This window comes from Manacus candei, unplaced genomic scaffold (genome assembly GCF_025592945.1).
Source record: "Manacus candei isolate 608988 ecotype Guabito, Panama unplaced genomic scaffold, ASM2559294v1 h1tg000067l, whole genome shotgun sequence".
Lineage (NCBI taxonomy): Eukaryota > Metazoa > Chordata > Aves > Passeriformes > Pipridae > Manacus > Manacus candei.
In genome coordinates this window covers 3,911,124-3,929,946 of record NW_026138115.1, presented here as the reverse complement: position 1 = coordinate 3,929,946, position 18,823 = coordinate 3,911,124, and the positions used below count along the sequence as shown (strand labels likewise).

General features: G+C 35.9%; 1 protein-coding gene across 5 annotated transcripts in view; it reads right to left on the bottom strand.

Moving 5' to 3' along the window:
- Positions 1-18,823, bottom strand: part of RPS6KA5 (ribosomal protein S6 kinase A5) — a 78,780-nt gene that overhangs the window by 45,222 nt on the left and 14,735 nt on the right. For 2 of the 5 annotated variants that reach the window (XM_051806617.1, XM_051806620.1), the window contains exon 1: positions 6,350-6,455. Coding sequence is in view for 1 of the 5 variants with exons in the window: in XM_051806614.1 (XP_051662574.1) it covers positions 6,350-6,457; positions 7,228-7,343; positions 10,335-10,553 (443 nt within the window). In the remaining 4 variants the exon portion in view is untranslated. Of the gene's footprint in view, positions 1-5,387; positions 5,438-6,349; positions 6,458-7,227; positions 7,344-10,334; positions 10,554-18,823 lie in introns of those variants that run through there. The other 3 variants (XM_051806614.1, XM_051806619.1, XM_051806621.1) reach the window with 3 other exon arrangements.

Genomic DNA, 18,823 nt, shown 5'->3' with positions numbered 1-18,823 from the left:
TTCCAATTTTTGGAAGGCTTGTTTTCTAAGGCATTGTCTTCTGAGAAGAGAGAGGTAATAGTACCAAAAGACAAGAACAGTATACAAAGCAAAACCTGAAAAAATCATCTTTCTTCAAAAAAAAGGCAAAATTATAAGGTATGGAAGAATACTGATTCTGAGAAGAATTCTAGTAGCTGCCACTGCAAGCCTTCAAAAATTTATTTTTTTTCAAAGGAGAATATAAAGAAAAAATACAGGAGATGTCAAATAAACATTTATAGTTTCAGAGAGCACCAGATGTAAAAGGTAGAGGTGCAGGAGTGGACAATTTTGCTCAAATGCAATCCATTTGGTTCTAATTTAATTTACATTTGGCCATGAATCTCTGGTCATGTAAGTTTTTCCCATCTGGTTGCCCAAGTTTCAATGAAGTTAGGTATTTGTAGTAATTCAAAAGAAAAAATACATCCATGAGAAAAAAAGGATTAATGATGATGGTAGCATTTGCCCTCAGAAAGTTACTTGTTTACCCCTGGAAAACAGAAACAGAATTTTTCTGAGCTGACTAGTAACATATTCTTGTAAGATCCAGTAGAAGATACCAGACTATTTAACACAGAGATTGGTATTTCTCTCCCAAAGGGGATTTTTTTAAGTGGTATAATATAATAAGAAACCAGTGTCCTTAAAGCAGTCAGTGTATGAAATCATAGAATTAGAGAATCAGCTGGGTTGGAAGGGACCTCCAAGATCATCAAGTCCAACCCTCAATCCACTACCACCGTGGTTACCAGACCATGGCACTAAGTGCCACATCCAGTCTCATCTTAAAAACCTCCAGGGACAGAGAACCCACCACTTCCCTGGGCAGCCCATTCCAGTGCCTGATTACCCTCTCTGTAAAGAATTTATTCCTAATATCCAACCTAAACCTCCCCTGGCACAGCTTAAGACCATGCCTTCTTGTCTTACTGATAGTTGCCTGGGAGAAGAGACCAACCCCCACCTGGCTACAACCTCCTTGCAGGTAGTTGTAGAGAGTGATGAGGTCTCCCCTGAGCCTCCTCTTCTCCAGGCTGAACAGCCCCAGCTCCCTCAGCCTCTCCTCACGGGACTTGTGCTTGAGTCCCTTCATCAGCTTAGTTGCTCTTCTCTGGACCTGCTCCAGCCCCTCAATATCCTTCCTGAACTGAGGGGCCCAGAGCTGGACACAGTACTCCAGGTGTGGCCTCACCAGTGCTGAGTACAGGGGAAGAATCACTTCCTTGGACCTGTTGGCCGCACTGTTCCTGATCCAGGCCAGGAGGCCATTGGCTTTTTCTTGGCCACCTGGGCACACTGCTGGCTCATGTTCAGCTTCTTGTCAACCCAAACTCCCAGGTCCCTCTCCATCTGGCTGCTCTCCAGCCACTCTGCCCCCAGCCTGTACCGCTGCATGGGGTTGTTCTGTCTTGCAAAAATTTTTAATGGCACTTTAAGATTTTGGCATCAAAATATGGACAGAATGTATTTTATGTTCTAGTCTTCTCCAATATTGCTCCATGCTGGGAAAGCACAATCTTCTTTGTGATAAGCACTGAAAAGCGAAACCTTCTGGGCAAAGGCTCAAACAGTCATCTGATCATTGATGACCTGGTTTTGCAATTAAATTAGTCCAGCTCAGTGATGTGCCTTTAGAGTGTTTGGTATGTTCTTAATATTCAATTTCAGGACAGTTAAAACACTGACAGGAGTACACCAAATAAAGCAAGAAGTTTTTGCCATTGTTTCATTTCCTTTTCGAAAATCGGGAAAAAAATTACTAATTATCCAGACAGATCTACAACCCATGTTAACTTCTGCAGACTAACTTCATTATTCAGTTCACTCTTTCTTACTTTTTCCTCTTTGCAGAAATGTAAATCTACTCCTTATAACTGTGTTTATTATGGCTACATCACTGAACAATTCTTCAAAACACAAGAAGTACAGTTTATTTTACTCATCTTTGCAAGAGAATGCTCAGTGTTCAGAGGATGCATTATTTAATTGCATAAACCTTATGAGTTTAATTGGACAACTATACAGGGTCTTTTAAAGTTAAATGCATAGCTAATCTACCAAGTCACTTACGTGAGATGACAGTTCCTCAAGCACTAAATGAGTCAAGTTGTAGTCACTTCTCTCTGTTCTGGACTACCTTTAAACTGCATTAAGAATGTGTACAAATCTCTTCCTGCTTCATCTATCAAGACCCATAGTTGACTAACCTCCACTTTATCATTCTTCCTTCAATGAAACGTCCTTTAAAATCTTTTAAAATTACATACTAATTTTGTTTCCAGAACAAAATATTAACTCCATCATCTAATAAATGAAAACAAACAACAATTCAACAGTGAAAACCGAGTGTTCTAACTAAATCTGCAACTCTGATCAAGAGATTTGCAGATGAAAAAACAATAATGCATATGAACTATTCATTCTACATATCAGACGGAAGCACACAGATATCCATTCAACCAATTCAGATTTCAATTCAATCATCCCTCATACAGAATATCCACTTTTATATAATTTATTGCCAAGGCAATACTGACAACATTCAGTATTTACTATAAAATTTTTTTAAACTTCGTTAAGCAAACACAAAAACTTCAAAACAAACTTAAGCTAATGCAGAAGACATGTACCAATGCAGAAGAATTGAGCACTTCATTATACTCTGGAAGAAAAAGTGTACTTTATTGGATTTAATTAACAGAAAAAAATGTTAGTTATTATGCATGGTCAAATAGATTACTTCTACAGTAATTCAATGAGTGTGTTCATATTACTTTTTCTAAGACAAAGATCTCCACATGTACTGAAGTATGATTTCAGTGTAGTTACAGAACTAAAAGAAAAGTGAGGGGAAAGAAATATTTTTTAAAAATTAGGTAGCATTTTAGCAATAAACATCAAAATTAAGACAAGACCTGATGACTAGGTTAAACTGACACTGATGAAATGAAAATAATTCCAGCATACAAGTAGAGCTATTAATGAGATGAAAAGATAAAAATATGCCTAAGCCACAACTCCAGAAGATAAAGATAACACACAAGAAATAAGAGGGAAAAAGCCCCCAAACTAACAATTTAGGAGTTTGGAGGGGTTTAAAGAAAAATGTATTACAAAACTCTTGAAAAAAATAGCAACACTGAAGTGATTTCACTTATGCAATGAACACAATGGTGCTGTAGAATTTTCAAGTCCTACCAATTCTCCATGTCCCCAATAGTAACTTATATTGATGTCATGTGAAAATGTATTTTACATCCCAGTTAGACAAGAACTCAACTGAGATGCATGAAAGCATAAGGATAAAATTGCCTTTTTTACTCTGAATTTCTTTACAATTCAGTTGAGAGTTAAAAATCATAGACTAGCTTTAAATTCATCACACAGTTAAGAATACAAATGCCATAAAAAGTAATACTAAAAAGATACTATTCAATCTCAATTCCTTACATAATTACATTCTATGGTTAGCCTAGTAAAACTGTAGGTTTTCTTGAGACAGTAAATAAACAGTAAATAAACTTCTGAACACCAGAAGTAATTTCACAGTTAAAGACCTTGTGATACTGACCTACCCCGTGTGAAAATTCATTTTTACTCAACTACTTTATTCTAGTCAGGTTATTTCTTCTTTTTGAATGTAAACAAAAGCATATAGCTTCATTTTAAAGATAAACGAAGCTAAAATCTATAAGACGAGTTTCAGTTTTTAGTGAAACAGTAGCAAAAAATGCTTTAAAGCTCTTAAAACTGCACTGCTTTCAGCTTGAATATTTAATGCTTGCATGTTATAAGCACTTTCACATAACTGTAAAACAGAGAGGACACTTGACAATGCACTCTTCACACTCATGTTTCAGTAGCTGCATGGCAGAAATCAATAGGTTTCTGTTTTCCTACAAGTCACATGCATTTGCTTCCTTTCACTGAAACAGCGCTTAGGAAAAGCAGCTTCCCACCTCTTTGCTTTTGAATAGTCAATCTGCTCTAATTATTGTAGTCAAGAAACGGTGCACTCTTTTTATTATAAAACAAATTCTGTTAAATTCAGTACTTGCCCAAGTACCTGGAAATTTTAAACAGTCATCAGATTAAAGCAGCGATAATGAAAACATTGAGCCATAATGTTTTTTAGCAAGCACGCCTAACTACAAAACCATCCAAAATTCATAAATACATGATAAAGATTCCTCTCTGATAAGAATTTTAAATGTAGTACATGCTATGATCATTTTTATACATTTTTAATAAGCTAAATATATCTTGTTTCAGAAAACAAGAGTCCAAAGAGGGGGGTTACTAGAATAAATTCCACTTGCTTAAGCACGTACTTTTAACGGCACAGTTCTTGCAAGGTGGACCAGGAAAGACATGTGAAGAAGGGGAGACAAAGGAAAGTACACTGCTCTGATTAAATTGCAAGTGCTACACTCTTATCTGACTTACACAGTTGTGTAATGTTATTTCAAAGTGCTACCCAATAAGCATGAAAACAGAAAGCTATGCAGTTATACAGCCAAATTCTACCTGCTGTAAATACATTGGTTCAAAAGTGTCAATTAAGTATCTTTTGTAATGAACTGTAAGTGTTCTAGCAGTAGCTGAATTATCTACAGAGAACACATGAAATGTCAACTTCTGTGTGAAAATGGGTCATTTTAATCGTGTTTAGGTTCAATTGCTAAATTACAATAGCACATATGAAAAATTCAGTCAAGTGAAGACAATTTCTTAGATTTTGAAAGCAAACAACACAATTGCAGTTATTTTTTTTTCCTTAAAAGAAACACTAGAAATGTCGAGCTTTTTTTGACAGGGAAGACAAATATAAAATGTGACAGAGAATAAGAGAAAAAAATATAGTTAAATGAAGAGATTTCAGAGGTATATATTGAAAACAGAATGGATTAGATTCAGAGGAACCAACATTAAATGACCAAGCAAGATTTCTTCATTTAATGACTGGAGAAAGAGGAATCCAATTCAGAGTGTGGAAAAAGCAGACAGGCATCTCTGATGCTTATCCAAGTCCTCCCCCTTCCTCGCACTGCTTGTAAATGACGTGCCAAAGGTGAACTCAGATGAGATGTATTTCTTAAAATGGACTCTTTTGAGACTTAAAGGTTCTGATTCATTATGACATTCTTAACACAGTGAAGATTTCAGTTTCATTCAACTCTGGTCCCAAGGCTAGGGAACTGCTCCTTTTCTCTCCCATCAGTGCAGTAACACCATTCTGTGTCCTTTACTTTGCCCCTTGTGCCCCACAGTTTCTCTCACAGCTCTAAGCAGGTCCCACTGTCCCTAGCCACACCTTTTACTATCGTTCTTTCCTGACGAAAACTGCATCTCTCTGTACTTACTCTCTTGCACTGGTGTGGCAATCTGTTGCTAATCCCTTCTCATACCAGTTGAACTTCCTCTTGGTTTCAGGCTATAATTTAAAAGGAATATACTGACATTATCTGTACTATTTCCCTGCTTCAGAAAATAAGATTTTGTATCTCTTTAAAATGGTCCCTCCCAAATCCTACCAGACTCTATTTGAAATGCAAATATCCTAGAGGGAACTACCAGCTATCTATTTTTAGAAAACCCTTCTGCTGCTTCTAACAAAGACTTTTAGATCTGCAGTCCCAGATTTCAGTACCACTGGTAGCTAACGCGAAAACCAAAAAACACCCATTTTAAAATTCTCTCAGAAGTAAAATCCTGCACAATTTTGACTCTCTGAAATCTAAAAAGCATATTTGGAGATGAAACTGTACCTTACAAATAATTAACAACTAACGTCAATAGTCAGAGATCACTATGTTAGGTACTATGTACGTATTTAATAAGAGATAAGCTTTTATCCTAAAAGCTTGCAATTAAGCTTATTAGAAGTGACACAAAGACATGAGAAAGAGACAAGATAATAATACATTAATTATTATTAGCATAAAGAAGAGTCATAGCATACCATTTGCCTAGTCATTGCAAAGTATTAGCACAGTCAAGCATTTTTTTAGAAAGCATCTGAAAATGAAAACGTAAGTGGCTTTTCAGATTTATGTGGATCTTTCCTTTTTCATGTCAAGACCAACTGAAGAAAGTATGAAGGCTTTTCAGGGAAAACTAGAACAAAGAAGTCTGACAGGCCTAAGACCAATGAACTGAAAGCTCAAAACCTAGTAGAACAGACTACTAGATCTTGTTCTATGATGTGCCTAGAATGGAGGTTTTCCACCCTTCTCAAATGTGTTTATGATTTCAACAAGATAAAAATCTGACTTTGCCATCTTGCTCAATTCTGTCCACACTTACTGGAGAGTCATATACTCACCTCATCAGTAAGAAACTCCTTACTCAGACCGAAGTCTGTCAGCACCACATGGCCATCAGAATCGAGGAGAATATTCTCAAGTTTTATATCCCGATATATAATCCCCAACTGCAAACAGAATATAAGAAGAAGTATTTCCAAATAGTGTAACCACATCAAGGACACATCACTGAATGCATTTAAATATGAAGTGACCAAAAATTTCCATTATTAAGATAATCTGATACATGAAAGTTGCACCTCAAAAAGGGCAATTTTTAAATGCCTTTGAAGAAGTAACTTTAAAATTACTTGAAAATTATCAGAAATTACACTTGTGTTAATGTCTTAAATTTTAAGGGGCATACTACATCTCCCTTGAAACTTGCTGTTGAGTGCACAACTCAGTTCAGCGTTCACTAAAAATGAAAATGGATGCTATGTTTTAGACATAGACCATACATACATGCTTTGTAATAGTCTACAAATCTACTTACTACCTCTGAAAATTGTAATAATTTTCATGTCTACAATTGTGCTAGAACTCTACCACTGAATTGTGTTGCAACGAGGACAACTGAACAACACTACAACCCAGAACTTGTTCACATTCACTACAAATTAGTTTTACAGACACAGGATTACTAAAAATTAACAATCATTTGTCAATAAGACTACTCTTCACAATGCAGACAAAAATTTGTAGCCTTAATCTGGTGCACAAGAAGAGATACTTCATGGGGAATTATTTCTAATTATACAACTAATGTTCCAGTAGTAAAGTTGCTCTGAACTTAAAACAATCAAAAACAATAGCTGTCCTTACTAACATTATATGATGCAAAAAGAATATACAGCTGTAGGTCCTCAAAATCAGCACTAGGACAAAGTTACTTTACCTTGTGGAGATGTTCAAGTGCCAAAACGATTTCCCCAATGTAAATTTGCACCTCACTTTCTGAGAATCTCTCTCTGTGTGAAAGATGAGTAAACAATTCTCCTCCATTTATATAGTCTAAAAAGTAGAAAAAACAACATTAGAATTTCACTTTCTGACAATTTAATTTTCTTATTGGAATAGTGTGAGGTACTTTGTAAGCTATTTAGTAACACATTCTGCTATCAGATGCTTTTACTTTATTGTAATTCACTAATATTTCATCATGTTGTACAGTACTCAATTTCCTTCTTAGAGGACTGAGGGAAGAACAAGACCCACTTTTAAATAAGCAGCAAACCAAAATAAGCCTCAAATATTCATAAATTATAAAGATGGCATTTTTTGCAAAATCAGTCTTTCAGTTATTTAGGAATATGAAAAGAAAGGAGTACAAATGATATCTACACAGTATTTGTAGACTTATGAAATACTCTTGTGAGCAACAAGGCAGACTGACATAAAGGCAATTCAGAAAACAGGTATTAGGTGAAATAATCAACTATGGACAGTTACAAAATTTTCCCTTCACAAGAGAAATTCAGATGGCAAAAATTACTGGAGGAGATTATTTCCACATACACTCCCTCACGGAAACTACTTTCATTCTTTGCAGGCTATGACACAAGGTTTTCCCACAGTAAGGGAGAGGGGGGGAAAAAGTAACTATTACAACAGAGCTCCACTGCAACACAACTACATTTTAGATGAAGAGCTGCTTATGCTAGCAATGTACATTACAGCCATTCATTTGCAACCTCACAGCCCCCATTATTGTATTTGAGGTCTACATGTACAGAGCAGGGAACACACTCCACATCATCTTACACAATATTGTCTTCAAAATTGTTTCTCTAGATTTATTGGTATAAGACCTAAATGCATTGGGATTTATCTTATCCATCTTATAAGACCTAAATCCTTTGGACCCTAAAAGGATCCAATCCTATTGCAAGTTAATAGTTTGAAGGAGAAAGCATGTATATATAAATCACAGACATTCTGATCTCTCTCCACTTTTTAGTTCTCCAGTTGTCTATTTGAGAAGGAATATTAGTTGAATCAAACAATGTAAGGAAAAGTATTTATCTATATCAGTAAACATATGAAAAAGATTTAATGAAATACAAATAACCTCCATTTTACAATTCCTTCCTTCTTCTAAAAAACTTCAGCACATAGAAAAAGATAACAGAAACAAATTTTTAAAATATTTCTAGTTGGAACCGCTAACTTAGTATAAGGTAAGCATTGAATTCCCAGGCACTGTCCTAAGGACTGCGACAGATCCAAACCAACGCTGCCACAGGAATGGCACAACAAGCTTAATTCTATGCAGGTTGTAACATTAACCACAGCCCAATGAAACAATCAGCCTTCATATTCTTGGTGCTAGATCAAATGCATGGTTGACATAGTGGAAAAAAATTACCAGTCAGTTCAATATAAACTCCATTTGACAATACAGATTATTTAGCTTTTTTTAAGTATTAGTAGGTTAACCTTGCATGACAAGCTTTGTATAGGATTGGTGGCATTCACATGGACACAACACTTAGTTCTTTCAATATAGCTTAAAGCCAATGTAAAAACTGGAATCAACTCCAAACCCTGCATTCTGGAAATCTGGCAGAAGTGCAGCTGCACGTCTGTACTTGATTCAGTCTGTTCATACAGCTATGTAATCTGACAGCATGAAGAACTGTACTAAAGACTGCACTGAGGCTCCAATTCTAAAAACTCTTGAAGCTAAGATGGCATGCTCTCACACACCAAGTTCAGCCAGGTACAAAAAAAAGACAGACACTGGTTTCCCCCAAAATTCAGAAGACTCGGAAACACATACATTTCAAAACTAAACTGAAGTGATTTACAAAGACTTACATAAGGAGACATGAAAAACTTGTAACAAACAATTTATTTCCCTCAGGAGGGTACGAAACCCAGTTGAATTACAAAGTAGCTTTACGTCATGTTAGGTAGAAAAAATTTACACTGTTAGAAAAAGTGATTAAAAGAAAGTTTTAAACTCTAATTATTCCCATTTTCTCCTAAAAAAGAAGGAATAAAGGACCTTTCTGGTCCCAATGGATATTCTGAGAATGAATATAGAACTTAGGGAAAAAAAACAAAACAGAAGGCTGTAATTATACATTAGCTATAAATTTCTTGCTTCAAACATCACCTTAACATTGTATTATGGTGGACACATGCCCAGTTTGCACTATCTGCTATGTAATGTTCTTCAGAACTACTGAGTTTGCTCCTCTCTGACTCTTACAAGAATATAATATCAAGCTTTTAATTTTCCTTCATATAAGAGGCTTTTATGGCCTTCTAATTATCCTTGTCACCTAAATTTCTCCATTACTATGTATTTATTTTTAGGTAAATACATCCATCTCAGGTTTGAGGTTGGGGTGGTTTTTATTTTTTTTGTTTCCTCCTTTTTTTAATATTTCAAATAGGATCTGTATTCTATACAAAAGTATCTTGACTTAAAGAATGGTACTAAAATATTTATAATATTCACATTCTGTCACATTTAATCTCTCAAATTTTCCTAAGTTATTAGCATTAAATTATAAACACTAAATTTGCTGCTGATTTGAAAGGTAGAAATATTTTTAATTTTGGAGTGGTACCAAACCTTATGAACAAGCTCTATTTGCAGCACAGAAATGTTTGATTTTAGATTATCTCTTAATACCCAAAAATTGATACATGCAAGGTACCTCAATACTCAAAAGATCAAATTATTTCATAACAAAAGTTTTGGCATCAAAACCTTCCAGGTCATTGATGAATATACATATACATTTTTTGCTGCATATTAGTCACAGATACCACTAACCCTGGCAGTCAGAGTAGCACACTGAAGTTCAAACAGGAAACCCACAAATACAGACACTGTTGAAGATGAACAGTATTTTCCTTCCTATGCTCTCTCATGCAACCTCCAAACATACTGTACTTAAGGCCACATGAAAAAAAACTACAAAACATTGAGATAAAAGGGTTTGTTTTTTTTTTCATTAACATAAGACTTAAATCCATAAGACTACTCACCTAAAATGAGATGAAGCTTTGTATCTGTCTGGAAGGCATAATGTAACGTGACTAAAAATGGTGATTGCCTAATGTGCTCCAAGACTTGTCGTTCTGTCCTTGTGTGCTCAGTTGTTTTGGCTTTTTGAACTATTGTTGCTTTCTTCAGTACTTTCATGGCATACAGTTTTCCAGCATCATGGCCGCTTACTTTCCTCACTAGGAACACTTTTCCATAGGCTTAAAAAGTGGGGAGAAAAACAAAAAACAAACCAAAGACACAAAAAACACAAGTTACCTATTGTACTACAGATCTGGCTAATACTATTATTATTTTCAATTACTCATTGTTATGGCAAGCAGTAATCATTCAGGCTAAAATCTTCTAGAACACTTTTTCTGTTTCAGATTGAACTTTTCTGAACAAAATTCAACCAAGTGAGCTTCACAACTGAACACTGCAAGACTAGGAAAACAATCAGTTTCAGTATTTAGAAACAATTTTAAGAGCTGAGGGTTTCTTCCTTTGTAATAACCTAAAGTTCCTATATCTAGATTTAAGCAAGAGTGTGGAGTAAGAGAGATGCTATTTTTTGTCCTCAAAATAGCCTGCCCAAATTTGCACAACTTACATACTTTCATTATTGGTTTTATAGCACTGAAGTTCCAAAAATCCACAGAAAAACCAATTAATTCTTCCCATCAGTATTTAGTACATAGAAACTTTCTGAGGCTCCCATACTGGACTTAAATGAGAATAAGCTAGAGAAATTCTCAAAAATAAAGTTTTCTAAATACACACAGTAAAAGTAGTCTTCCCAGAGTTTTAAATACGCTCCACACTGAAATAATAAGTGGCAAACATGGACATCCTTTACTTTTTTTTTATTTTTTATTAAAAAGGACTCCTGGGAACTCCAAATGAGTCAATACGATACCTCTACTGGAAAAACCTGTAGAAATAGTCAAGGTTAGAATTAGTGTGCAGTCACAAAGCCATGATCTCACTGCAATTACAGCGATATGGTGTGACAGCTTGCACGACTGGAATACTGTCACGGATGGTTATACACTTTTTAGGAAAGAGGCCAGCAAGGCAAGGTGGTGGAGTTGCTCTTTACATGAGACAGCAACTGGAATGTATCGAGCTCTGTCTAGGGGTGGATGAAGGAGGAGCCAAGAGCTTATGGGTAAGAATTAAGGGATAAGCTAACATGGGTGACACTCTTATGGGTGTCTACTGCGGGCCCCCTGATCAGGAAGAGGAAGTAGATGAGGCCTTCTACAGACAGCTGGAAGTAGATCACATGATCACAGAGCCATGGTTCTCAGAACCACCCTGGCAGCTGCTGGAAAGAAAGCACAGCTTGGCACACAGGAGCCCAGAAGGTTCTTGCAGAGTGCTCATGATAACTTTCACACGAGGTGGGGAAGCCCACAAGAAGAGATGTGCTGCTGGACCTTGTACTAACAAACACAGAAGGACAGGATGGGCATGTGAAGACTGGGGGCAGCCTTGGTTGCAGTGACCAAGATGAGATGGTGGAGTTCAGAATCCTGCATGAAGGAAGTAGGGCAATAAGTAGGATTACAGCCCTGGACTTCAGGAAAACTAACTCTGGCCGCTTCAAGGGTCTACTTAGAGTACTCTCATAGGTTAGGTCTCTAGGTGGTAGAGCAGGTCCAAGAGAGCTGGTTAATATTTGAGTATTACTTCCTCCAAGCTTATGATCAGGGCACCCCTATGAATAAGAAATGAAGTAATAGGGGCTGAAGATCTGCATGGATGGGCAAGGCACTTCTGGTAAAACCTGAACAGAAGAAGGAAGTTTACAGCATAAGGAAAAAGGGAAAAGACACTTAGGAGGAATACAGGACTATTGTCAGAGTATGGTAGAGATGTGTCAAGGGAAGCTAAGGTCCACTTGGAATTAAATCTGTCAAGGGATATCAAGAACAACCATAAGGGTTTCTTCAAGGACATCAGTAGCAAAAGGAAGACTTGGGAAAATGTGGGCCCACTGCTGAATGAAGTAGGTGCCCTGGTGACAAAGGGTACAGAGTTACTGAACTTGCTTCTTACTGCTAAAGCTAGCCCTCAGAAATCCCAGACCCTGGGGGCTTTTTCTTGGTCAAGGATAGGGTTAGAAATCATTTAGGCAAACGTGACACCCACAAATTCATGAGCCCTGAAGCTATGCATCCACAAGTGCTGAGGCAGTTAGCAGATGTTACTGCTAGGCCACTCTCACTAATCTCTGAAAGGCCACGAAGAACAGGAAAGATTCCTGAGGACTGAAGAAAAGCCAGTATCACTCCAATCTTCAAAAAGGGCAAGAAAGAAGACTCAGAAAAACAGGCAATACAGCCTCACCTTCATCCATGGAAGGGTGATGGAACAACTCATCCTGGACCAGCTGGGAAGATGGAGGGGCAGCACTGCATGTTCTCTACCTTGATTTCAGCATGGCTTTTGACACCAGCTCCCATAAAATTCTCATATGTAAGCTCAGCAAGTGTGGGTTAGGTGAGTAAACAGTGAGGTGGATTGAGATCTGGCTGAATGGCAAAGGTCAGAGGGCTGTGATCAGTGGCACAGAGTTCTAGCCCAGAGAAGACAGAGGGGCTCTTATCAATGCACACAAATAAATATATTAAGGATGGGGCCAGACTTTTTTTGATAGTGCCCAGGAACAGGATAAGGGGCAACACGCACAAACTAAAAATATGAAATTCCACATGAATATGAGGCAAATCTTCTTTACTTTGAGGGTGACAACACAATGGAAGAGGTTGCCCAGAGAGGTTGTGGAGCCTCCATCTCTGGAGATATTCAAAACCCACTTGCATACAATCCTGTGCAACATGTCCTAGGTTAATCTGCTTTAGCAGGGATTGGACTAAGTGGCCTCCAGTGCTTCCTTCCAATCCCAACCATTCTGTGTTTCTGTAGTAGATACACAAACAGGATGTTTGTATCCTTCACTATGTGAAAGAATGAGTGTTACTTTTGTAGATGTAAATAATTATAATTGCTCAAAGGGATCAGGAGGAAGGAACAATGATGTGGTTGACCTATTTAGATCAAGGTACTTAAGTTCTCTTGCAAAAAACACTAAATGGTCATGGGTGCAATATCCTCTTATAAATTAACAGCTATGTTAGCAGACAAAAAGCTAAAAGATTAAAAATAAATATTCAGCTTTTTCAGAGAAAGCAGGTCACCACAAAAATTCATCCTGCCTGATTCAGTCATAGATAAACAGAAATGAAGACGATTTTCTTGGTTTAGTAAATTATCCACTGCAACAGAAATTGAAGCTTACTGCTGAAAACTCTACCGCAGTATCAAAATAGTAGCTGAAAAAATAAAATGGTAGATAAAATTTCAAACAGGTAGATGTGAATTCACATATCATAATAACATATAGTGTTGAAACTGAGAAGAAAAAAAATAACTGGGGTTACCACAGATAACCCTATGAGAAAACACCAGTAGTAATCAAAAAAAACAAACAGAATGTTAGAACTTCAAGTAAAGTACTGAAGAAATGACACAAGTGTGCCATCCCCCAAACCTTCAACACAAACCCAGAAATCCTTTATGCTGTGGTACAAAATCTTTGTGTGCTTATATCTTGAACAATGCACACTACTTTGGTCTCTTCTGTCCCCCAGCTCCCCTCCTCCCATTAGAAAAAAATAAGTATAAAACTCAGAAAAATAAAGGAAAGGGTAAGAGAATTCCTCTAATTATAAACAGAAGTAAACATATTTCCACTCTTTATTTAGCCTGAAAAAGTAGAGTACTTAAGAAGATTATATAGAGTTTAGAGAAAAAGAAAATTATATGAAGGTAAGTAAAGACCAAATTTTCATTATTTCTAGGAATAAAATAATTAAGGCAACAAATTAAATCATTAGGTATCAACATTAAGTACATAAAATAAATACGTAGTTAAGCTGTCGAACTACTGCTACATAATACCACAGATGTCAAAAATGTAGATGAATTCAAAAAGACTATATAAGTCCCTGAGGGAAAGGAGAGCATGGCAAGTGTTGCTAAACACTGAAGAGAATCTCTGGCTCAGGCAGACCCCAAACTGCAGGCTGCTACAAGTTCACTAAGGAAATCATCATTGCATGCCTCTCTTAAGCCACTACGAGACAGAAAACTGAACCAGCTGGTTGCTTTGTCCAAGCCTTATAACTACCTTCACATTACTTTCTCAAAAGGAATGCTTAAGTATCTCTAACCTGAAAATACACTAGACCAGAGTATACTGTCCTGATGTAAGATATTGAAATTTAGTTGGTCTTTAAAAATGCTGTAGCATATACTATGCTTCCAGTAAGCAAACACATGTAACTCCGGATTATTTTCTGGATTTTTTTCCAGACAGGTAGTCTTTTAAACTATCCAATGACTTGTGGGCTTTTTTCTACAACCAAGTTCTACTTCATTCTGTATACAGAAGTGATACTGCTCATATACTGAACAATTCTTTTTAAGAAGTTCTTTACCTGACTCATCCCACCCCAAGGAATCATGCTTGGCTTCTTTACACAACTCATTATCTGCAATAAGAGTTTTCATAAAATAAGTTTTCACAACATATCTCTCAAGAATGGCAAACAGACTCAGAATAGGTGAGTGTAAACATCTTTCTATTTTGGGAGACAAAGGCGAGATACACAGGACAATTTCAAGATTCTCAGTATTGTATTGCATTCCCCAACTTTGTAGGCATGAGATCTCTAAGTTGGATTCAATGGTCACCAACTGGTCATCAAGAAATGGATAAACAGATGTAAAATGATTGTTTTAATAAAATAGGCACGGGCCATAAATCCTGTCATGATGTACAGGCACAGGTGATCTGAATCAAGGTTGCACAGACCATAATATTGTAACCATAGCAATACTGTTACGCATATGCACAATGTTATTTTCCAATATTGGATATTAACTTATTTTTAGCACCTGAAAAACAGATCCCTACCACTGAAACTGCTTCCAAAAGTAATATTGACATCTTTATAAAGAGTTACTTCTCAAAAAATGTAGATAACTCTTCTGCATTTACTAATGCAACAAAAATAGTGCAGACAACGGCCTTATCTAGCATTTCCCAACTGCTTAAGAAGCAGCCCTAGTTTTCACCAGTTTTCAGCTGAAACTTGAAACTGAACTTCCTTGTTGCCTCTCTGAAAAGCCCAATTTAGAGCATTAAATACAAGTTTTCTTGGATTCCTAGGAAACAGCAGTTTTATCAGAAATGTTGGAGAACATTACATTAAGCTAAACTAAAATTTTAAAAGAGCCTCATGATTTTAACACTTAGTTACCAGTATCTTTAATCACACTTTATAAAACCATGCAAAATCACGTCTTAAGAGACAGAGTGCAGCATGTACTACAGCTTTACACATAGCATAGGAGAAAATTATCTCATTAGTGTAAGAGCTGAAAGGAAACCTCTAGAAACAATACTATTGTTATCATAAAAAGAATTTGCAACATAGAGCTTTACCATGGTACAAATTGTTTCTTCAGAAATCTGAAAAGAACTGACAGAGTGATGAGGATTCTCAGCATTTTTGATGAGAATAAATCTTAAGTAGCACTATTTTAATCAAATGACTCATGATATATTCAACACCAGAATCTCTGATATCACCACAAGAAATCTACTTAAAAGACAACACTGCAAAAGCAATTCATTTGAGTGGCAGCAAGGAGAGAGCACATAAGCTAATTGCAATACCCTTACCTGGTAATTGTATTTCTGAAAAGCTTTTTTAATTTCTCAAAGAGAGACATTTTAATGTTCATTCTCATAAAATCTCATGCACATCTCATCTACTGCCAAGGCAGAAATATTTAGCCAGCAACATATCCCCCATAATGAATTGCACAGTCTCCAAATATTCATGCCCCAAATTCATCAAAAATATATTAAATGGTAGAAAAGACTATATAATACATAGACAAACACAAACTATGTTACACTGACCTTGCAGTTTATTAAGAGAAATAAAATAAAAATTTAAAGAAAAGAGTAATTATTAGTTGCAGATTTATATGGATATCAGCCTTTAAGATGATTAAGAGATTTCATAATAGCAATTTATACCCAATTTCCACTCAATTTGTGAGACAGAAAAATATAGTTGGGTGCTAAAACTTTCTTTTCACTACTGCCTTTTTAATGAATACAAATTCATAGTAATATATCATAAGTATATATATTCATAAGTATAGATAAAAGTTTACTTAGATATAAGTATTTATATAAGTATACATATACATATCATATCATCATTATAAGCATATCACCATCCTAAGTAACAATTCAGCAGGTCATTAGAATATTCTAAAATACACACTTGCTGAAGGACAATGAATTAAAAATATAAAATATTCTCTGGTTCTTTGTTCTTTCTACATAAATGAAAGCACATTAAGCCACTGCAGCACGCCAGCTAATTCTTGCAGAGAAAAAGGCATGCAATTCTTATTGTTTATAGTCAGTGTAAAAGTAACCATGAGACAATAAAGGAAAAGGCTCAGAGGTACAAAATAAATTTCATTGTAATCCTGCATGATATATGCCTAATGACCTCTTTTCTCTCTACTTTAGATTTAATCTTCCTAAGGAATTTGGAGGAAGAACTCTCACTGTGCAGGTATCTGTCTATATGGATTAAAATTTGGGAGGTGGCAAAGTTAGAAAGGCATATAGCTCTAGCACGTAAAAATGGGGGAGAAAGCCAAGCAAAAACCTTAACAAATATCAAATAATGGCATTCTGAACAAGTATTTCCAAATTTTACTGTCTATGATGAAACTGTCAAAAGCGAAGCCAGCGATGATTAATAAGAAAGGCAAAAAGTGACAGGAGAGTGTAAGTTGCATCTTAAAATATACTTTATATCAGCATTTTGCTTTTGTTCCTGTTTTGCTTTTTTGCCTATCTGAAAAGTGTTATTACAGTAAATAGGTCTAGCAGGCAATACATGCCTAACTTTTTTTTCTTTTTTAAAGCAAGTAAGTTTTTAGAAAGCAGCTCACATATGCAAGACAATCTACCACTGGATAAGCATGACATTAATTTTTAAGTATTACAAAAATTAAGGTAAATAATTTTCTTCAAAAATTGTTTTAAAGGTAACTGCATACTGCTGAAGTTTGATGAAGCCAGAACAATTAACCAAGAGCTGCCTGGATCATATTTTTACTTTCTTCTTCCCTTCTTAAATGTAGGATTGTGATTGCTATTCTCTCCAGTTATACTGAACCACTTCTGCCATTATTTCCAGCAGGAATCTTTGCTACTATCTCCAATTTAATGTCCAGATTCTTTCAGAGTTCTCTGATGGGTGAATAAGACAAATCTGTCCAGGTTCTTTGACTGAACACAGTTCCCTCTTTTCAGTCTGTTCTTCATACAGGAAAATAATTTCCTATTTCCAAGGCCTGTCTCCAGTTAGCCATCCCACCTACCGTTCAGGATACATTCTAGCTGTCCTCAGAAGCAATTGAAGTAAAATATTTAATTGGAGTTTGGAATTATTTTTAATCACTCACTAATTTTGGCTTAGACTCCTAAGCACAGTATCCACACTTCTTTATTTCTCCTTCTTTTATGAGAGAATATTTTATATTTTCTTCAATATGATTTGAAAGAACTAACTTCCATTTCATAGTCTTAACTTTATCAGAATACTTTCTAACCTCTTAGATGAAACTTCATTCTGTGTTCTTGTATAACAAGATTTTTGAGATGGCTACTTAAATCTGACATTCATCCCACTAATTTTGTTCCCTTCATAGCAATAAATCCTTCAGATTCTAAGCAACTTCCACATGTAAGGATAATATTCTTGCCATGTAAACACTTGAATCAAAAAAATCATGAATAAAACATTCTCTTTTATATGTGCTAGTTAGATTCTTGTTTCTCATTATTTTTTGTCTCCATGAGTGGACTGTAGTTCAAGAGGTAGACCGGATTATTAGTGAACATGCTCAGGAATCACTTGTATTGTCTCTTAAGCACGGTTGAAAGAGTGAATGAAAGTGCCATTTATTAAAGTTGAGTAGAAAAAAAGGAATCATCTATCCACAGAAAAATGCGTGGCCCAGAATGTACTCTGACAGTGTTTTGTTATTTTAAAAACATATTTACAAAGAATGAAGCAAATACGCCAAGTGGGTGTGCATAAATCAACACAGCCACCTTCTCCTGTTGTTCCCTTCCTGCTTTGGGAAGCAATTAAATTGATGAAAAGCAACCTTCTTCTACAGAATAGACACTGGTTTTCTACATCCCACAGAGACAAGCTTTAACTAGATAGAAGGGACAAGATGGAAACATGAATTCAGTGGACAGAAAATCTGAAAATTCCATATTTGCAAGGCTATACAGTAACAGAAGGAGAAGAGGACTTAAATGAAAACAAAAACAGACTGCAATTGCAAAAAGTATATACTGAGTAGAACA